The 22,993-nt window shown below is 39.7% G+C and overlaps 1 protein-coding gene across 8 annotated transcripts in view; it reads right to left on the reverse strand.

Annotated features, from left to right (window-relative positions):
• Positions 1–22,993, reverse strand: part of SMARCA4 (SWI/SNF related BAF chromatin remodeling complex subunit ATPase 4) — a 71,486-nt gene that overhangs the window by 32,521 nt on the left and 15,972 nt on the right. For all 8 annotated transcript variants that reach the window (XM_075061260.1, XM_075061259.1, XM_075061258.1 and 5 more), the window contains exons 2-12: positions 18,245–18,341; positions 9,446–9,695; positions 7,662–7,794; positions 6,518–6,916; positions 5,744–5,842; positions 4,459–4,717; positions 3,752–3,878; positions 2,807–2,980; positions 2,291–2,464; positions 1,962–2,129; positions 721–771 (exon numbers count right to left, since the gene is read on the reverse strand). In XM_075061260.1, the coding sequence (XP_074917361.1) occupies positions 721–771; positions 1,962–2,129; positions 2,291–2,464; positions 2,807–2,980; positions 3,752–3,878; positions 4,459–4,717; positions 5,744–5,842; positions 6,518–6,916; positions 7,662–7,794; positions 9,446–9,667 (1,806 nt within the window). In that variant the 5' untranslated portion in view covers positions 9,668–9,695; positions 18,245–18,341. The remainder of the gene's footprint in view (positions 1–720; positions 772–1,961; positions 2,130–2,290; positions 2,465–2,806; positions 2,981–3,751; positions 3,879–4,458; positions 4,718–5,743; positions 5,843–6,517; positions 6,917–7,661; positions 7,795–9,445; positions 9,696–18,244; positions 18,342–22,993) is intronic.

The following is a 22,993-nucleotide window of genomic DNA, read 5'->3' on the forward strand; positions in this document are numbered from 1 at the left end:
ACAAAAGTGCTGCTTGGCATTTGAAGGCATGAATAAAAGAACTTTCTTAGTGTGAAATATCTCCAGTTTCTCTTATAAATTCATTGCCACTCAGTACTTCCTTTGTCACAAGTGATCTTTCAACTTCATAGGTATATGTGTAACTTTCAGCACTTTTGTCCCTCTAGTTCACTGGGCCTTCTCACATGCCTAAAGTTATGGGCAGCTCTCCCTTAGGTTCTTTATGACCTTGATCCCAATAGTATCTGATCACCTCACAATCTTTAAAATATTGATCCTCACAGCACTGCTGTAGGTAGGAAAACACTGTCACCCCTCTTTTACAGGCGAATTTGCCCAAGGTCACACAGGAAAACTGTGGCAGAGCTGGGAAATAACTCCAGCCTCCCAATCCCAGGCTTGTTTACTCTCTACATCCTTCCTCTCCTATGTGACATATCTAAAGGTTTGCAGGATTGGAGCCAGTCTAAACACACTGGAGTTGCTGCCAAAATTAGCAGTGACATGGCAGGTTGGAGAGGCTGCCAGAACCATTCATGTGGGTGGAGACGGTAAGAGACAAACATTTCTTTACAAAATTGAATAGGTTCTATTTTAGGAAATCTTGATTTAGCCATCTACTACACTCCACTTCTCAGTGCTGTTTTTCTTTCAATCCAAAATATCATCATCATAACTGATCCTTTCAGCGTGTGGCTAACAAACATTTTCTATGCTTACTTCGCCATCTGGTCCAATTGCAGGAGTTTGCCCTTCTGCATTCTCTGCCTTCTGAAAGAAAAGGGAATACAACTCATAGCAACAAAAATCAAACCCACAATATGAGCACTCCACTGGAATCGCATGCTTATAATGCAAGTATCCCAAATCAGCAGGCGGGTGGGAAGGGAGGACACAAAACAGTCAAGTGCAGAAGCTGCTCAAGCTGGAACAGATTTGTAAATTAAGTCCTAGCCAAGAAATCCTCCTAACATTTTAGACTGGTTTATCACCATCATGCAATGTTATATTAGGACTGATGCTTTTGATTACTACATCCAAGATAACTACTCTTCTCTGATGTTTGTTTGGGGTTTGGGTTTTTTTGTACAACACCCATCACCACAGCATACAAATTACCAGCTCTAATTAGTATAGAAAATTCTGCACACCTTACTGTTAAAAGGCAATCAAAATAGTTCTTTAAAAGTCGAGACACCCCATTTTAAATCTCCTGGAATAGATATCCCTATCTCCAAAAAATTAACACTTAAAAACTATCATCAGTCCTACCAGCTTATCCCCTTGTACTCACACAGTCTTCTTCCATGTTTTTCCACAGTAAAAGAGAAAAAAAAAAAAAACTGCTCTCAATTTTTCCCAACTTCCATTTAATTAATGGCAATTTACAAGAGAAAAATTACTGCAAGTTTTCTGATCTAGTGACTCTTACCAAATGAGTTTGTGCTTTAGAAAACTTGCAGTAAATTCTCTCTAGTAAATAGCTATTAGTTATATTTAAGTAGGCAAAATAGACCAGTCTTCAGTTTCTTTCACTATATTACTATGGAAGAAAAAAAAAATCACATTGCAATTTATGATGCCATCTGTTGGAAAATTAAGGGAAACAGCATGAAGATTCTGGTTTTAGAGATGCATTCTCAAGTAAGGTAACCTGCTTACTGGTATGGCAGGTTAGATGATGCATTAGGCTTTGAGTTCTGGAGTCCCAAGTTCAAACATAGCATTTGATTACAAGAGATGTGAACTTGCTCATCTCACCCTAGTCACATCTGTCTATGAACAAGCAGTCAGCATGACACAGATGCCCTGAACTGCAAAGGCTGGGCTAGTACAACTCAGAACAAGGCACGACAGTAGAGACATGTCTGCAGCAGTTTCCAACCCCCTGCCTCACTCCAGACCTGGCTCCTGCCAGAGCTAACAATCCTAGCGGCAAGCAGGCTTAATCGTTAAGTCACCTTCTTTTTCTTTTTCTTCTTTTTCTCCTTTGCCACCTGTGCAGCCTTGTGTTGTCGCACCAGCTCAGTTAGGTTGGCCACATACTCGTCTGTCTGCTGGAGTAGATATGCCAAGCGCTTATCTTTCTTCTGATCGATAAGCTTACGGTACCCTTCTTCATCCTCAGCCTAAAGGGAGAGGAAAGGTTAGCATCGTTTCAGCCCCAAGGAGGAGAAATTTAGCTAGCTAAAAATTCTATGCAAGCATGTTGCAGGCAGTTTACACCATTCAGCTATACAACGTGTGTGCACGCGTGCAAACTGTTTTGCAGTCCCATGGGAAACCTCACCATCAGCCTGCGCATTCGCTCCTTCTCGATCCTCTCATTCTCTTTCTTCTGCTCACGCTCAGTGTTAGCATGGTAAGTGGCCACAGCTTTTGTAAGCTTTTGAATTTTGCCCGTGACGGATCGATGGTATTCTTTGAAATCCTTGGCATGCTGGAGAATGCTATTGAGGTATTCCTGAAGGGACAAAGTGATGGCAATTGGGCTACAAAGTCAAGATACACACACTAGCCATCTATTGTTCTGCCTTGTAATAATCAATATCTTTATGTTATAAGCCATTTGATACATGGATTTAGCAACAAAAAAATCTTTTCCTCTGACTGTAATTTGCTCAAAATATATTTAACATCTCAGTAACGACTCTCAATTTAATGGCCTCTGAATCTAACTCTCTCTACAGGAAAACAAGTGAGTTCTGGTCCTTAGGTACTCAATTCCCAAAGAAATCCTAAATTCTTTACCCTACTTTGAAAATCTCAACCTAAACAACAAAGTAACAGGAAGGGAACAACTTACCTGGTGCTTTTGTCTGCGTTTCCGTTCTTGTTCGATCTTCTGTTGTTTCTCTAGTTTCTCCGTGATGCGAGCCTCGCGCAGGGACTGCCGCTTGCTGCGTTTGTATGCCTTGGCATTCAGTGCCGTTTCCAGGGCAGTGTCTCGTCTCATGCATACCACGACTTCCTGACGCAGCTTTTCAAGAAATTCACATTAAAAAAATTCTCTCTGTGTGCCATTTTATAAGTGCCACAGTTTTGCATGGGATTAAAAAGGCCAAACATTATGCTTTGGGCAACCGATTCAGGTCAAAGATGTACGTTATGGAACTAGAAAAATATGCAGTGTCACAGTATAACTCTGCGTATGTACACCAAGGGTGAAATTCACCAGCAAAAGGCCTATTCTACATCTTAAGCCCTTGTGCGACATACATGGTGCATCAGCCTTGTGCTTATCCTCTGAACAGGGGAGGATCAGATCCTCAGTGGAAAAACAAAAAACCAAAAGCTACTTAAAAATCAGAATCTCTTCCATATGGAGTCTCAGAATTGAGATTTATAAGAATAAAGATGCTGCCAGAGCACCACACAGCAGCAGTTTATCTAGTCCACTGCCACACACATTTGGCCCAATGGTCCCGCTCATCAGGCATCTTTTCCTTCTGCCAAGTCAGATCAGTGGAGCAGGAAATGGGACGGAGCAATGCGCTATCTAGTCCAGTATCCAGGTAAGCTACCACTTCCATGGTAACCAGCTAACACATGAGGTAGGTTGGGGGGTTCTTGTACTAAGTTCAGTTTGTTTTATTCCAAGCCAGGCACAGACACAAATGCACACTAATTATCTTATTCCTATGTATCCGGCATTTGCCTTGCATTACAATATCTGCAGTAACTGGCTAATTTCTGTTCTGAATCAGGCATTACACACTGGAAAGCCTGCGGCTGAAACCCCACAACCTACCTGTCTCTGGAAGTTAAGCAGTCTTAGTGCTTTAAGTTCAATGGTAGCTTTGGTTCTCAGGTCACCAGCCAGGGACCCAGGCAGGTTTTCTAGTTCTTGGATTCTGTGAGCAATGCGAGCCTGCAATCTGTGGGGATAAGACACAATTTCGTAGCAGATGAAGACAAACAAAATGAGTTTAAGTCTGGGCACTTTTAGCCTTTTACTGTTCAACTGAAAAAAGACTATCAAATACATCTGTGTTCTGTCCAGTCCTTGAGTCACCGTATCTCAAGTACGATGGACGTTCTTGGCAGCTATGTACATCTTTGTTTGGATCATCATTTAATACATGGCCATAGCAGTAGCATACCTCTCTGGCATGAAAAATAACTGAAGTGCCAGGGAAAACATCAGCCCCTGGGAGAAGGAGAGACAGGTACGTCTGCACAGAAAACTGTAAGATCTCAGGAGTTGCCCTGACAGGCTCTGAAGTGAACTTATGCACAGTTCTTCTCAGACCTAGGTTACTCTGTACAGCACATGTCAACTGGGAATTTTGATTTTTGGGGGGGGGAGGGGGAAGGGAGGGAGGAAGAACAGTAAATAGGGAGAGCCACTGTATTCTTCAAGAGAGCTGAGGACACCAGTAGGAGGATAAAAGGGGAGAGGCAGCCAGCCACTTGATATCAGCATCTCACAATTCCAACAGAAGCCATGGCTTTTACCTGTATTCCCTCTCCTGAAGGATTTCCACTGGGTCAAGTCCTCTTGGCTTCTGGATCGGCGTGATACGATTCTGCTTCTGATGGAGCTGCACCATAGGGGCAGGCTGGGCTGGCTGCCCAGGTGACTGAGTTTGGGGTGGCATTACAGGAGATGCTGCAGGAGGTACCGCTGGGGGTGCTGGTGAAGGACGGCCAGTTGGCTGAGGAGGAATCAGTTTCTGAGGTGTGCTAGTGGGGGCTGCAGCATTTGCCATTGGTCCTGTTCAAAAACCAAACTGGGAGTGATACTGGGTTGCATGTCTGCCCACACTTCTTTAAACCTGTCAGAATTTGACACGGGCCGGGCCAAAATTTTCAGGCTTGGGTGACTCCAGTTAGGCACCTAAGTAAATGGTCTGATTTTCAGAGCAGCTGGAGGTATGCAGCTTCTATAAGCTTCACCACCTCTGGATATCAGTACACGCATTTAGGTGACAAACTTCAGTCACCCAAGCTTGAACATTCTGGTGCTAAGTAGTACTGGAGAGCTGACATGCAGCCTAGCTACAAGGTTTAAGGGCAAAAGAACTTCTCCAGAGAGAACTGTTGGAAAAAATTCTGTTTCTGCATACGTTCCCTATTCACTTTCTGTACTTTCTAATACAGCACATGCCCCATGGTGACCCATGAACAAGTCATGCAGTCCTACTCTTTATCCCCTCAGCTCCACTCAACCATCTGGCAAGCTGTAAATTTCACAGCAACCAAATGCAATTCCTTCTGCCTAGCTACAAGATGAACTGTGCAACTTTATACAGCTGTCCCGATAGTGCAATAGTTCAAGCAGAATAAAAGTGTGTAGATGCCTGAGCCAGCTCTTTGGAAAGATCATCCATTGGAGTCTAACTGCCTGATCAAAGACATCAAGCGGCTGCCAAAAAAGACACTCCAGAGGCTTCAAAATCTGCATTGGAATTAACTGGTCTGTCTGCAGGATCACAAACTCCAAGTGGAGGGTTTTAAAAGAGCTTAGCTAAAGCTGTAATATCTTCCACAGTCCCCCAGATGGCAGGGACACACTGTAGCAGAAACCAAAATCAAAGTCTTCTAGGATTTGCAGCAACTCATGTGCTGGGAGAACAAAATGAGGCACAAAAAGCATTTGTGGCTCAGTTTTCACTTCAGTATGTCCTTCCTCCATATGCCTGAGTAGCACATCCCCATGCTGCCTTCACTGCTCTGGGGAAGGGAATGCCAGAGAAATTTCTTGTAATTTACTGTTTAAAAGAACCTTAGTTATTCTCACCTTCAGGCCAGGGCTTTGGGGGTGCACCAGGGGGCTGCCCAGGCATTCCTGGGGGAACTCCTGAGGGTCCAGGAGGAGGCATATTAGGCCCTCCTATACCTACACAAAGGAAAGTAAAAAAGACAGCAATAAGACTCTCTCTCTCTCGCTGCAGTTTATTAATATATCTGCTTGTTCCTTGCATGTACCTAATGGGAACAATACCAGGCTCCTTCAGGCTGTTAATTAGTGAGAGCATGGTCGGCATATGCTGCCATTTCCAAGCAGTTAAAAGACAAAGTCCCTTCCCTGAAGAGTTTAGAGTCCCAATTCAGACAGACTGAAACACATGTAACCACATGACTGCATGTGGGTGACACCAGCATAGCTATAAAGGATGGAATGTTTCCCACAAGGGAGATGTGATATGGGGGAGGTGCTTAGAGGCTGGCTTGAAAGGGTTTGTGAGAAAAGATACAAAACAGTGTGAAAAGACATGAAGCAATTAGGAGAGGGGACTAGGAGGAATGTGAGGGAATGAGAGCAAAGATATTGGTGGGGGCAAAATACTGCAGGACCTTGAAAATGGAAAAAAAAGTCTTTGTGCACATCCAACCAGACACGTTATACAAACAAACATCCCTCCATAAACTAAGGTAAGGTACCAAACAGATAAACGAAAAGTGTAGGCTTGCTCCTTCCTTATGCTACCCCCATGCATCAGTCTATGTGCATCTGTACTGAAATGGAAAAGTCTTGAATTTAGACTAAGGAAGCAACTAAGCTGGCGCTTACCATGAGGTCTGTTGTAATTTGGAGGTGTTGGTCCTGGTCCAGGCCCAGGCCCTGCTCCTTGTACTGGTCCTGTACCAGATACAGAGGGTGGAGGTAGCGTCGGCATTTGCTGCTGCATTCCAGGCATTGGTCTTTTTCCCTGCACTGCCATCTGAACATGGTCAGGTAAAGGCTGCCCTCTGGCAAGCATCTTATAGGCCATAATCTGAGCTCTTAACTGGTGCAGCTGGTTCTGGTTAAAAGGGGTTGGGCCCCGGTTCTGTTGTCCTAATGCTTGTGGGTCAGTACCGTCTAACGGGACTCCTCCAGGGCCAGATGACATTTGAGAGCCAGAGGATGGACCATTAGCTGGAACTGGGCTTGAGGCATGCTCAGAACCACCGAGCGGAGAAGGGTAACCTGGAAAGAGAGATGTAATTATATTGCAGGATGCTGTAGACTTTGCATAATATTAATACAGAAAAGCTAGTTTTATTTTAAAAATGCTACAGGAAAAAAAACCTATTTAATTACTCTCAATGGAGGTTGCAACTGCTTTAAGCCAGGGTCCCCAGTGAAAGTAATCGCACCAAAACTTGTTTGGAACTAAAAGTTTAAAAGAAACAAAAAATAATCCCATTGAGGATTTACAGAGGAATCTGTCCAGGGAGGGTTCACAGACAGGCTGCAGGTCTCTTACCTGCTGCGTCCATTTGTTCCCTGCTTGTAGATTTATTTTCTCCATCATAAAACCACCCTCTCCCCAGAGTCTCTTGAACCACTGCCATGTCCATGACAAAGGGAGTACAGGCAGACTTTCAGTGGCAGCAAAAAAAATTACAGGATACGGCTGGGTATCCTTTGTGGGAACTTTGTGCTGTATGTGGCTATGCCAGGACACCAGATGCCCTTTTGTGTAGCAACTGTCCTCAGTGTGGTAGAAAGAAAGAATGTGGAGAGGAACAGGTGGCCTTTCACAAAAATTAGAAGTTTGTATCCATATTGTTCTCTGCTCTTGCTACTATAATAGTGCATTATCCCAAGGAAAGTCCCACTGCAGCAGTAATCAACAAGGAAACTGAACAGAAGACTGGGGCTCAGTTTCCTGTTCAGAAACTGGCTTGCAAACGTCTCCCAGGCCCCTAGCCTAGGAGAAAAAACAGACCTTGAGAATGCTGATCCATTGGGCTTGGAGGAGGACCCATTCCTGTGTGCCCGCCTGGCCTCATTCCCATCCCCTTCATCTGGCCGTACCGAGGATCATCAGATATTCCCTTCTCATGCATGGAATCCATTGGCTGCAAAGGAAAAAGGAACAGTGCAAAACCCGCTTAAAAATAATTACTATCAAAGAAAAAAGCTAAGCTATTCCTAGAGGCAAAGGACTGACGGAAACAGAGAAAACAGGCTGCTACATTGTGTGGTATAGTTTGTATTTAGGTTAGTAGTGTCCTAGGTACATTAATGATGCCCCATTTGTAGCATGCTGACCCAGATGCTACCAACATCCATCTTCAAAAGGAAGATTTATTAGTCACACTCAGGATACCATATAAACAGACAGTACTCAATGAAGCGAAAGAAAAATACACAAGAAAAATATTTAAGGAAAAATATACTTTAGTCCAAAACCACATTACGCAAGGAGGGCATCTAGTGAAATTTCCTCAGACTGTAAAATTTGCCATTGGCATCAGTTATTACATTATCTTGCATCATTTGTTCTCAGTGGCATGAAACAGAGGAGCTGCAGGGATCTCATTAAACAATTTCAGGTACAACTCTCGGAGACTAAATACTTTATTGCTTGAGATCCAAGTCCAATTGTGTATTATTTTGCAGTCCACATAACAGCAACTGAAAAATAGGTTATGCCTTAACACAGTCTACCAACTTTTAAAACACCCTGTGTATTGGGTGTGATAAAGGGGACCTCAAGTCAGGTAAAAAATTAGAGGTTGGACCTTTTCTTTGCTTTCTTATGTTGTATGAAGAGGGCCTGAAAGGGTGTTTTTTCATTTGTTTTTCCTTTACATGTTTTTCATAGTTGTTTACTACGTTAAAAACTGAGGTCTTCTCCACCCTGGAACTCTATGAATGGCCACAGAACTACATGAATTCTGACATCACAGAAGTTGAGAACTAACACAGAAAGATATTTTAAATCAGACTTAAAATGTGGGATGGGGGAAGGTTTGTTTGCTTTTGTTAATGTTCATTTAACTCAAATGCCTAATAAACTCATTGCGTTAAATGAACATTAACGAAAACAAATATACAATTTTCTTGTAGGAGTTTGTATACATACAAGTTTCAAATCCCCTGCCCCTTCAGTTAGAAACAAGAAAATTTTCAGTTTACATCTGTAGAGCCCTGCATGGATACAAAATGTGGATCCGCATGCGATTTGAAAACATGGTCCATGGATATCCACAGATATAAAGCAGATACTTGCAGATTTTCAGGGCTCTAGATACAGAATTTGGATCCATGTCCTGCCACGATCCACAAACATGGTCTATGGGTATCTGCACATCTGAAACCCATGTTTCCCAGCAAAACTATATTTTATATCCCTAAGATATCAAAAACAAAATAAGCTAACAAAACACACACACCACCACAACCCACCACTTTCCAAGCCTTCTGTATCCATCGTCAAGAAACAGAAATGAAACAGATGCCTTTATTTCCTTCACAAATCACCTTTAACTTATACTCACCTGCTTTAAGGTTTGGTCCATCATGAAAGATAAGACTTAGGAAGGATCATATCTTGCTCTACATTTTATCAGTTATGGGGAAAGAGCATGCTGCAGAAAATTAGGGCAACTCTTAATCGTTTCATTTTATGTTCATTTTTAATAACTAGGGAAAGAGAGGAATGTATAAGCTCTGCCAGGAACAGAGAAAACCCCACTCAAACAGAGCACTGTTACAGTTGATTACCTTGTGCATCTGATGCATATTGTCCTGAGCATAGCCCCCAGACCCCTGAGGTGGTATAGTGTGTCCTGCTGAAGGTGGTCCAGGGCTGGGTCCCATCATACTATGAGCAGAGCCAGGCGAGGGTCCAGGACTGGGGCCCAACATTGCACCAGGTGATGGCCCGGGTCCAGGAGAAGGCCCTGGACGAGGAGTTCCTCCCATTGGAGGATCTGGAGTGGACATCTTCAATGGAGTTGCTCAAAGTAGTATCCTAGTGCAAGAGAGCATGCCTTTAGATAGAACTGCCAGTGTAAGTCAGTCAGTGGCTTACAACATGGCAAACTGAGGGTTGGCCTCTTTGAAGACAGACGACTGTGTCGCCCCATAAAGTTGAGACGGGGCAAGGGTATACATTGATACTGGGACACTTAGACACTACGGTAATAGTGTAAGTAAATCATAATAGTACTATTTTATTCCATGGAGCGGCGTTGACCAAAGCAAGCACCCTACTATTCAATATACATAGCAGTCTTTGAAATGACCACGTTGCCAAAGAAGAGCATGGGCATGGGAAACAAATTCAGAAGACAGATGTGGGAGCTGCCCACATACTTGGATGCATGGGTTCCAAGCAGCCAGACTATGGGCTTAACAGAAATTCCATATAAATTATATCAATATAAAAATGTACATTAACAGTTTTATTCTTGTCTGCATTTGCCAGAAGGACAAACGAATGAGAAACAAAAGAGCAGTTATTCCACTCTCTCCCCCATCCCCACCCCAACCCCAACTCCCTGAAGCCAGGCAGAACTGCTCCCCTGTGCTCAATCCAGACTAGTTTTAATGTCCCAACAGTGATGCAGTTTCCACCTCTTCTTCAAGGAGATGATTTCACAGTCTTGTATATCTCATTTTCAAGAAGGTTTTCCATGATATTTAAGACTAAATTTCACCTTTAATTTCACCCCATTAAGTCTAAGCACCCACTAGGATCACCCTCAATAATTCTGCTCCCCCCTTTGTTTTCACACCCTTCAAAAACTTGCAAACAGTGATCGTTGGCATGTACAAAGTTCACTAATGGGTCAATGTATGTGTCTAACACCCATCAATATTACTGGGAGTTATGTGTATGCAAAGGAGGAGTTATCACACTAAGGCCTGGCCTACATACAAAATTGCACCAGTTTAACTGAAAGTGTGATTTTATACCAATTTTTGTCAACCTGGTGCAATTTTCTGGGTGGAGACAAACTGATTTAAATCCGTCTTATATTTGTTTGGTTTGCATCAGTTAGTAAATTCATAGTTGCAAATTTGGCTGATATAATCTATTGGTAAATGCTATGACTAAACCACTTTTTACGTGGACGCAAACAAAATTTTTTTTTAAGTCAGTTTAAGTTAAACTAGTGTAACTTCTGTGTAGATTCATCTTATAAAGCCAGAAGGAACTACTGCAATCACTTAATCTAAACACAGATCATAGGACTTCCTTGAATTTATTCTTGTTTGAATTAGAGCTCATGTTGTACAAAAAAATACCTAGTTTTGATTTTAAAATGTCAAGTGATGGAGAATCTATCACTAACCACAGAAAGCTGCTCCAAAGGTGCAAACAAGTCCCCCGTCTCTGTTGCCCCTACACCTTGCTAGGTTATGTATTCGAAGTAAAACTCTGGAATTTGAACCCAGTTCAAAACTGTAACAGTTCAATATGTTAATCTGGAAGAGATCAATATCCTTACAGAAAACATCCCTCTATCCATTTAACTCTTTGCAGAAGGTATGTGCTCTAGAGCACTGGCGTGGCTCATAAGCTATAAAATGCCAGGATTTTTAAGGGTTAAGTCACTAATACATACCAGAAAACCTCAAATAGAAAACTTGACAAAGAACTTAAATTGTGTAAGGCAAACTCTTGCGGAGTCAAATCCAAACCACTGGAACATTTTCAAGGTAAGTCTGCCAGTCCTGTGTGACCAAACCTAGGAAACTGTGTTGTGTGATGGGACCTGGGTAGTATAGACGGTGTTAGCAGCAAAATGGAACCCCTGTGGTAGCAAACCACAGTCCACAACTGTGACAGCATAAACCAAATTAAATACACTGTCTGATAATCAATGTGGCCAGGTTTCATTTATTTTTCCATTTAAATTAGAAACTCCCTTTCTTAAACAAAAATTGACATAACCGATAGTATTTCTGCCTACCTGCGTTTTTGATGTATCTAAAATACACTGTTAACAACAATTGCAACCACTATTGCATTTATATGTTAAAATCTGTTAAATTAAATGGAAAGAGTAGCTCCAAAGTATAGTTTGGAATAAAAATTCCAAGTTACACATCTGCATATTCCCATCAGAAAAGTCCAGATAGCAACCCTACAATTTCTACAACTGCAAATCACTTTCATTTCAAGTATGGTGAAAGGTTAGAATATAAATATTTGTAAAGATTCCCCATGGTTAAAGACAACACAATCCCCAGTTAATATAAGCAATGGAGAAGAGAACGTTTATTGTATTCAGTTTTGATAATGCCTCTTTGCTCCCAGGCATGTCAGAATGAGTTATGGAGGCAAACCTGTAGCATCACTGCAGTCTCACTTATCAACATAGCCATACTGAAGTTTCCACAGGATATAAAGTACCTAGATATTCACTGCCCAGACCAGATTAAAATCTAACTGATTATGCAAGAAAAGCTTCACTTGCCTGTGAGGCAGGCAATATAAATTAAACTTCTAATTTAAAAATTAAAAAAAACACAAGGTTGCAGTGTTATCATTTCTCAAGTTATAGAGCTTTTCAGAGCAATGAGTCTGAGGAAAAGACGTATGCAATTCTCTGCCAGAATCAGCTCTCTTAGAACTGTCAAGCTACACTGGAGCACATAAATGTTTACAACCGATTGCCACACGGGAAACCAAATCCATTTCTGGATTTCAAGCTCTGACACATATTGCAGCGGAGAGCACAAAAAGGTACCATAAGTGGGAACTCAGTGAACAGAATGCAAACCTGTTCTCCTATATTCTCAATGATAACAAATCTCAGTGTTTAAAATACTGTATTTGGGTTGTTAAAGGAGGCTTTTTAAATTTATGTCTCTGACACATTCATGAAAAGAACAATCCAAAGTCTCTATTACTTTGCAAGCTGTATTGCTTAAATATTTGAGAATTCTTGAGCTTCTTGCTCTGTGGGAGAAAAATATACTATTCTAATACGTCTGTTAGTCTATACAGTGCCACAGGACTCTGTCGCTTTTTACAGATCCAGACCAACACAGCTACCCCTCTGATACTCAAAGGACTCGTGTTTGTCTTTTATGATCAGAGTGTTGATAACATAGAATATTTATTCTAGATCTCTCTCTGTAAGATTGTCAATTCGTCAATACTAGATGGTAATCAATGTTGCTAGATAAGGTTCCAGTGTTAACCCCTTCCTTATTTTCTGTCCCTCCTCTCCCTTCCTTACCTGTAAGCATGACAGAAAATAAGGAAGTTTCTCAAGAATTTAGTAAGCTTCAAAAAAAAAAAAAAAAAAAAAAGAGACACTTATATTGATATAAAAACATTCATAATGATTGTAACAAAAATTGGGAAACAGATATGAAACCTCATGCATAGAGTTTAAGCCAATCTCTAACTGTTACAGACAAGGATGAGACCCTCATGGGGGGCAGATTATCTCACATTTGCTACTCCACAGTTCTTTGCACCTTCCTCCAAAGCATCTGGTACTGACTGCCACCAGAGACCGGATTCTAGGCTAGATGGTCCTTGGGTCAGATCCAGTCTTACAAGCCCTATATTCTTCATATATTTTTTAGTGCTATGAAGCAATTTAAAAAATTAATAACAATTAATCGCACTGTTAAACAACAGAATACCATTTATTTAAATATTTTTGGATTTTCTACATTTTCAAATATATTGATTTCAATTACAACACATAATACAAAGTGAACAGTGCTCACTTATATTTATTTTTTATTACAAGTATTTGCACTGTAAAAAACAAAATCGTAATTTTCAATTCACCTAATACAAGTACTGTAGTGCAATCTCTTTATCATGAAAGTTGAACTTATAAATGTAGAATTATGTACAAGAAACTGCATTCAAAAATAAAACAATGTAAAATCGTAGAGCCTGCAAGTCCATTGAGTCTTACTTCTTGTTCAGCCAATTGCTCAGACAAAGAAGTTTGTTTACATTTGCAGGAAACAATGCTGCCCGCTTCTTGTTTACAGTGTCACCCGGAAGTGAGAACAGGCATTTGCATGGCACTGTTGTAGTTGGCGTCACAAGATGTGCTAAAGATTCATATGCCCCTTCATGCTTCAACCACTATTCCAGGGGACATGCATCCATGCTGATGATGGGTTCTGCTCGATAACAATCCAAACCAGTATGGACCGACACATGTTCATTTTAAATTATCTGACTCAGATGGGACCAGCTGAAGGTTGATTTTCCTTTTTGGTGGTTCGGGTTCTGCATTTTCCACATTGGAATGTTGCTCTTTAAAAACAAAACAAAACAAAAAAAAAAAACGACTTCTGAAAATATGCTCCACACCTTGTCTCTCTCAGATTTTGGAAGACACTTCAGATTCTTAAATCTTGGGTCGAGTGCTGTAGCTATCTTTAGAAATCTCACATTGGTACTGTACCTTCATTGCATTTTGTGAAATCTCCAGTGAAAGTATTCTTAAAATGAACAACATGTGCTAGGGTCATCATCCCAGACTGCTATAACATGAAATATATGGCAGACTGCAGGTAAAACAGCAGGGAACATACAATTCTCCCCCATGGAGTTGAGTCACAAATTTAATTAACACATTTTTTTCAACTATCCTCATCAGCATGTCAGCATATCTTCTGGAATGGTGGCCAAAGCATGAAGGGGCATACAAATGTTTACTGTATCTGGCACATAAGTACCTTGCAATGCTGGCTACAAAAGTGCCATGCAAATGCCTGTTCTCACTTTCTGGTGACATTGTAAATAAGAGGAGGACAGCATTGCCTCCTGTAAATGTAAACAAACTTGTTTGTCTTAGCGATTGGCTGAACAAGAAGTAGAACTGAGTGGACTTGTAGGCTCTGAAGTTTTACATTGTTTTGTTTTTGAGTGCAGTTATGCTAACAAAAAAAAAATCTATATTGTAAATTGCACTTTCATGACAAAGATTGCACTACAGTACTTGGATGAGGTGAACTGAAAAATACTATTTCTTTTATCACTTTTAGTGCAAATATTTGTAATAAAAAATAATACACACTGATTTCAATTACAACACAGACTACAATATATATGAGATGTAGAAAAACACCCAAAATATTTAATAAATTTCAATTGGTATTCTATTAACTGCGATTAAAACAGCGATTAACAGTGATTAATTTTTTTAATCGTGATTACTTTGAGTTAATCGCATGAGTTAACTCCGATTAATTGACAGCCCTAATGTTTATATATCAATTTAGCTCTAAAATTCAAAATTTTGCTTGTCAGAGACCTGTAAAAACTGTCTCCCATCAGTTTGGGGAAGTTTGTTCTAAACAGGTGGTTCTTTAACATGAGGGCTGTTACCTTACCAAATTTTACTACCAAACTTCTGATGTTACTTGCAGTAATCAAGCCTGAAAGATATGAAGGTGTCAAACATCAAGCCAGGCTGCTAACTCCATCAAAGGGTAATCTGACAAGCCCTGAGATAAATAAGACAAATTAGTTATCTGCACTGAGACATGGTTTCCCCTCAATTAAAACCTCCTGCCGATTACACTTCTACTTGCACTCAGATAAGAGATGTAATTGCATGTTGTAAAAATTGGACCAAATTGTGCCCTGACACGTGATGTGTCCAGGGGCAAATGTTTCTTATAGGCTGCAACATGGGTTTGAAGAAACTGGATCTTTAGAATGCCACATTCCTTGCCTGTATCCCCTGTCCACCCTCCGCCCTCCCTCATTTTACTATTCCCAGTGTCACTTCCTCTTCAGGGAGTTGACACTGCTTCTTTGCATAAGGCCAAAGGTTTAGGAATTTGGAACAGATTCTTTTCTTCCACGAGGCCTTATGGCATTGAGTAAACCTCAGGTCCACTTTCAAATTCCTGAATCACAACTGCGGAGGTACTGGCAATTGTGACAAGTCTGGTTTTTGCCTCCAGGATTCCTTTGGGACCTCTGAGGTTAGAAATCTAGGGTATGTTTGCATTAGCAATGAAATTCATTGAAAGCTTAGACCTCAACTAAATGCAGCTCAGTAGAAGAATTTGTAGAGAGCAAGAGACAAATAGACAATGCAAGGAGGTGACATGGAAGAAAGAGCTGCACAGTAACTAATCTCTTGGATTAATAATTCTTGATCACAAGAAGAGGGAATCACTATAACACAACATTTTTAATCAAAGATGTGCGTAGCACTTATTAAAAGGCACAACGGAAGTCTGCCTGCATCCTTTCACCCTCACCTTCTGTTGATTCTGCTGTGAAGTCATAAGCCTGTATCTCTGACATCACCAAAAGTGATTATGAGGTCACAAATCTGATTTTGATTAGTCCACAGGATTAAATGCAGACAAGACTATAAAGGAGCAATGCATGGCTTTGATACAAAATATGTTAAGGAAATGTAGAAAAGAAAATGGAAAGTTAAGTAGAGTCCAGATTTTAGTTTGCTATAACGAGGCTTGGCAAAATTTGATTTTTTTAAATCATTTAAACATTGATGATATCAATTTATCAACAATATCAGTTTATTTTAAGCACTTGTTCCTAATTTTATGATTTAAATTTTCACAGTTGCATTAAATTAGAGGTTTTAAGCTTCCCCCCTCCCCAATTTTTAATCTATTTAGGATGTTCAGAGTTGTGGGAAATTATGAGGGGGTCAGACAATTATTTAATGACATATAAAATACACAAAGTAGATATCCTTCAACCAAACTGTAAGAAGTTCTCAAGCGGGCCTTCTCTTACTCTAGCTGTACATTTTGATGATCCCTCAATAGAAATTTTTTTGGTGGTTTACATATATAGAGTGAAATTGACGTTTACCAACATTTGCCAGTAAAAATCTAATCCTGCCAATCCTGGACATAGTGGAGGTTTCCTCTTCAAACAGTCAGACCTGAGCACAAATATGAGTCAGAATTTAAAAGAAACAGATATTTAGTCACAGCTGTCACCGGGAGATAATTTACCAATGGTACCGATAAACTCGCTACACAGTGCCACTGTGTTTAGCCCTGTCCCATATTCAAGAAGTTTGGGTTTCAGTTAGATAGGAAAAGTTATTGCACATGAATTTATTGTGACACTGAAAACATCTGTTCCTGACGGCTAGCCAGCTACAAACTAGATTTTCTTCCCGGTAAGATTTTGATTCAGTGCGAATGGTCTTGCTCCATTAGAAGAATGCACATTTTAGTACATTATGGATTCTTTCCACTCTAAAGATACCTTTCATTAGGATCCTGCTCACAGAACAGTTATCAAGCAATCCAAAGGCATGCAACATTAGTGGTTAAACCTTAGGATTCTTAAGGTTTAGAATATTCCCATTCAGATCAAAAGCAAAGCAATATTAAAGAGCCTACTTAAAATGGTAGTTAAACCTTTGGATATTTTAAGTTCTGGATTTAGTTTATTTCTTGTGTGTACATGTAAACACACTTAAGTGGCTAAGTCCTTGGAAGCAGAAACTGCATTTGTCAGCTGCACCTATTTTCACTGTCACGTGGAATTAAGTTAAACATTTATAGCTGTATCTCTTTCATGCTGCACGGAGCAGCCAACCAACTACAGTGAGACTTATCTGCTTAAAAGTTACATCTTTAAAATTACTAGTGTCCAGTGATAAACATTCCAAACAAAAGCCAGAAAGTCAAACTCCATCATTTAGCATAGTTTTTGTTCATTTGTAGATGGATTTCTGGCATTTGTACTTAGACTATTGTCTTTCCACTCATGTCTCTCTCCATTCCTCAGAAATCTTACCAATTTCTGACATGTCATTACACATTTTCCTATTCCCTTTCCTTAAAAAAAGCACACAATAAAACCCCAAAACAAACCCAGACAACTTATCCCCCTACCCCCAACAGCTAATGGAAAACAAAGAACAATTAAATACCTATTTTGACAAAAAAGGAGGACACTACCCAATTATCTACAAAAGACTGAGCCCAAATTCACTGCAGGAGATTCAGAGCCTGCAATGGCTAACCTACAAACCTGCAGCTTACAAATGGTCAATGAAATTAATGAAGGGACATATTCTTTATTGGCACAGTTGTAAGTTATGTATTTCATTCTCTTGCTGTCAACAGATAATGTGATCTGCCAGTTGCACCATACCAGGATTTCAAATGCTTTCAAGGACAAAATACTGCTTTGAGCAAATGCACTGAAATGAAATGATGATACTGTACTTCAAGGAATATGAATGTAATTTAAGTGCTCTAGCTAGAAAGAAAGTCTGCTCTTAGAACCAACAAAGGAAACAAAGAAATCTGAAATGACACTATAGCCTCATTTTTCTAACGGGACGCCCACTTCAGTTTACTACAGATTTGAAAACGCGGCAACACTAAGATTCTTTCTCCCCGGCGTTATATGCTCCTCAAAACATATATTTCTAACATGACTGAAACTGAAAGATATTCCACTTTCTAATGTCAGCTAAGTGATATTTCAATAAACAACAATTTAAACTCACCTCTGTAGCATGGAAAATATCAATACTGGACCAGAGATGAACAAGTCAGCAGCCCAGAACTTACCTGTGGACATTGAGGTCTCTGATATCTCACAGTCCAGAATCCATGTGGTAATGATGGAGGGATTGAGGTCTCAGGATTACCAGTTTTTAATCCAGTGCTGTAGAAGAAAACTGATCATTATTATTCTGTCTAAAACTCGTGTTTATCCAATAAATAGATCTGCTTTGTCAAGATGTAAAATGACTGGCTCACCTCCTTTCAGACTTTCTAATGCCATAAGAACTGCTGCATTTCACTCAAACAAGTTTTGCTGGTGGAGAGCCAGACACTTAAGTATGCTACTGAATGTTAATACAATTTGTGCTATGTGGCTCTAAATGGGAAATTAACAATTGCTGCACTTAATGGATTTTAACTTATTTGTCTTTCCATTAAAATATAGAAAAAATTCTTCTAAGGGAAATGACCATTTCTAGATCACGAGATTTTTGTCACTTTTTTACCTTTTTGCATTCTGGGGTTGAGAATATAACACTGTTTCCTTGTCCTCCCCTATCTGTATCTACCTTCTATTCAGATTCTGAGCTCTTTGGGGCCAAGATTACATTTTTGTTTATATCTGTACAGCACCTAGCACAATGGGGTCTTGATCTGTTACTGGGGCTGCTAAGCACCTCCACAATACAAATAATAAATAGTCATTCCATACAAAACACTGACCACACCATTCCCCTCTTTGGCTGCATCTGGACAAGGAGAAAAAGTGCATTTTTAAACCCATAATGTAACTGCCTTGTCAATGCTAGGATTATAGTTTTAACCTGTGTTAGCTGGCTGAGAGAAACCCTAATGGGGGAGCTTAGGAGGCTATGTGGCTAGTGGCCAGAGCACTGGACTTGGACTCAAGAGACCTGAGTTCTAGTCCTGGCTTGCCAGTGTTCTACTCAGTGACTTTGAACAAGTTACTCCCCACTGTATGCGGCAGTTTCACAATCTGTGAAATGGGGACAATTATACTGAACTCTTTTGTAAAGCACTTTGAGATCTACTGATAAAAAGCGCCAGCTATTATTAGTGAAGATGTCTAACTTCCAAGGCCCATTACAACTCTGCCTCCCATCACTTATCCACTCTTATCTCCTCACAACCCATACCTTACACTGATGCCAGCCTCAACTGCCACTGTTCACTGCTCCCACAAATACCTTTTTGCTTTCTTCTATACTGCCCTTTATGCATGGATCATCATCACTGCTCTGGTTTCTATGCTCTCCATCTCCAAACCCCTACAGATACTTGCACTGCACACTCTTCAGGGCAGTGACTGTCTTTTTGTTGCGTGTTTGTAAAGTACACTTTGTAAGGAGAATGTTAAATATTTGTTCAGTGTGACCCAATGGTTTGTTCTGACCCTGATTGGAGGTCCCAGGTGCTATTCTAACATAATGAGTGCAGCTGAGTAAATTCAACATTTATTGAAATAATTATAAAAAATCCATATATTCTGTTTAAAATGTATATAGGTGATTGTCTCCAACTCCCCTAACCCTTCACAAAATAGTCATCTTTTCACATAGGCAGGATTGATGGACAATTCTGTATTTGTACACAGCCGTGCACACCTGAGCCCTGATCTAGATCAAAACCCTGAGTGCTAAAGTAATATTATAAAATATTCACTGACTCACGAATCAAACTAATGATCTTTGTGTGAATGTGTTTGTTAAAGCAGCAGAGATCTAACACTTCTCTCCACCCAAAAACATCTTATTTATTTCATAGCCATAATTTCAATCGAAATAAAAATTAATATAGTACCACCCCAGAGAACTGCTACTTCCTCTTTATCACAGAAAACATTCTACTTAATTCATTTTATTTGTTTGTATGTAATGTTTTTCCTATTTCCAAAGCATTTTGGTGCATTTTTAGATTCACATATTATAAGGCCAGAAGGGACTATTGTAATTCACTGATCCTCTCATGGACCACTAACTGTTTAAAAGATTGGAAACAAAGAGTAAGAATAAATGATCAATTTCCACAATGGAGAAAAGTAAATAGCAGGGTCTTCCAAGGATCTGTACTGGGACTTATGCTGTTCAACATGTCCACAAATGATACAGAAAAGGGGTAAACAGTGAGATGACAAAATTTCCAGACAATACAAAATTAGAAAAAAAAATAGTTAAATCCAAAGCTGATTGCAGAGCGATACAAAAAGATCTCTCAAAACTTGGTGACTGGGCAACAAAATGGCAGATGAAATTCAAATGCCGATCAATGCAAAGTAATGCACATTGGAAAACATAATCCCAACTATACAAAATGATGGGGTCTAAATGAGCTGTTACCACTGAAGAAAGATCTTGAAGTCATTGTGGATAGTTCTGTGAAAACATCCACTCCATGTGCAGTGGCAGTCAAAAAGGCTAATAGGACATTAGGAATCATTGGGCAAGGGATAGATAATAAAACTGAAAATATCATAATGCTGCTATATAAATCCATGGTACATCTCCACCTTGAATACTATGTGCAGTTCTGGTCATCCCATCTCAAAAAAGATATATTAGAACTGGAAAAGGTGGAAAGAAGGGCAACACAAAATTAAGGTATGGAACAGCTTCCATACAAGGAAAGAAAAAAAGACAGACTGTTTATCTTAGAAAAGAGACAACTAAGAGGGGAGATACGATAGAAGTCTGTAAAATCATGACTGGTATGGAGAAAGTGACTATTTACCTCTTCATATAACACAAGAACTAGGAGTTAAAAAATTAAATTAATAGCCAGCAGGTTTAAAAACAAACAGTAAGAAGTACTTCTTCACAAAATGCAGTCTACCTGTGGAACTTGTTGCCATAGGATGTTGTGCATACCAAAAGCATAACTGGCTTCAAAAGAGAATTAGCTAAGTTCATGGAGGAGGGGTCCACCAATGGCTATTAGTCAAGATGGTCAGAGATGCAACCCCATGTCCCTAAATTTCCAACTCCAGAACCTGGGACTGGGTGACAGGGGATGGATCACTCAAAATTGCCCTGTTCTGTTCATTTCCTCTGAAGCATCTGGCACAGGTCACTGTCAGAGACACGATACTGGCTAGATGGACCATTGTTCTGACTCAACACTGCCATTCTTACGTTTTTAATTATCTAGTCTGAAAGAAAACTTGCTTGCTTCAAAAATGTTACTGTTTTAGTTGGTTAACAAGCTAAGCATTTGCAATTTGAACAGTTATTTGCTAAAGTATCTTTTATAAATAAAGCTGATAGAACACTCATAATTTATGATGTTTGACAAAATCATGTTTGACAGAGAAAATCATAGCAGAATTCTCATTACACAGGAATAAAAGTCATGGGAAGGTTAAAAACCTTTGAAAACCATTCAGACATTAAAAATAAAATTAAGGCCCATTTTCTCTTCTTGATGTTCATCCCTGAATTACACAAAGGATGGGATACAAAGGAGTCAGGCACTCAAATCCGCTCAAACGCATTGAAAACACCAGCTGCAAAGAATAAGGAAATATGCCACAGAAGTCTCACTTGGAGATGACCTCCTTCTTAAACTGTCTGCTGCAATAAGCATGTTCCACTATGCTGAAAACCCAACCTGTGTAGAAAGGTAATCAAATATGCCACAAGACACTTAAAAGCCACTCATTTTATATGATCTTAATGCAACTCATGAATTTTAAAAAACAGCTGCACAAATCCTTTAATTATATCCCCACTTCTGCTTCTCTTTAGATTCTGATCTTTAAAAAAAGGAAAATATAAATTATTTTAACACAGAAAATTAACAGATTCTCTCAGTTAACTTGCCTATCCCCTTTCATATTTTAATGGCAAGAAGATTAGCAAAGCACAGTAACAGCGATCTGAACACGCTACATACCATTTATCCATCATTACACTGAGGGACCAAAGCAAAGATGAATGCAAAACATATGAAGATATACATCCAGTCTACCAATCAAAAAGGAAGTGAAAAACCTGAAGACATCCTTCCAGCAAATGTCAAATCTCTGTCACTCTCCTCCATCTCTGAAGGAGACATGCAGAAAATTGGGTTGTACTTTAAAATAAAGATATTGTACCTAATATCTGGACATTAAAACAATTATGCAGAAGAGAAATTCAGATACTTAGGGTAATTTATCTCTCAAAAGATGAGAATGAGGGATAAAACATTTGTAAAAGCATCTAACATTTAGAACTAGATATTATTTAATATACAGTTAAATGTCTCAGACTTAAACGTAGGCTAGTATGTGTCAAGTTTATACAAATCACAAAATGCCCTACATTTTTTAAGATACTGCAGGTTTTGAATGTTGAATTAAAAGACACTTTTTATTTGAATGATCACCACAAACACACACCACAAAAATGAGTGTCAGCCAATATATCTGACAGTTATTAAAAACCTGCTACATGTTACAAAATATAACAAAAGAGCCTCTGCCTTAAAACAATAGACTACATTGTTAACTGCTGTGTGACCAACAAAGGCGATACAAATTTGCCCCCAAAATAGGAGAGAAAGGAGAACAGTTAAAACCCACCATTAGAATATTGGGGCATCAGTAAATATTGCCTTTATTTTCGGTTGGAAGTTGTGCTACATATTGAACCCATTCATATTTAAATGTGCTTTGTGTGTATCAGAAAACCATGGGGGCGGGGAAGAGAATGCTGTGGGCAGAAGGGGTGGTTATGAATTGGCTTTGCGAGCAGATCCTCTTTAAATCGCCCCCGCCCTCAAATTCATGTAAATGAGCTGAGTGGAACCAGGGCA

The sequence above is a fragment of the Chelonoidis abingdonii genome, chromosome 26 (assembly GCF_003597395.2).
Source record: "Chelonoidis abingdonii isolate Lonesome George chromosome 26, CheloAbing_2.0, whole genome shotgun sequence".
Classification (NCBI taxonomy): domain Eukaryota; kingdom Metazoa; phylum Chordata; order Testudines; family Testudinidae; genus Chelonoidis; species Chelonoidis abingdonii.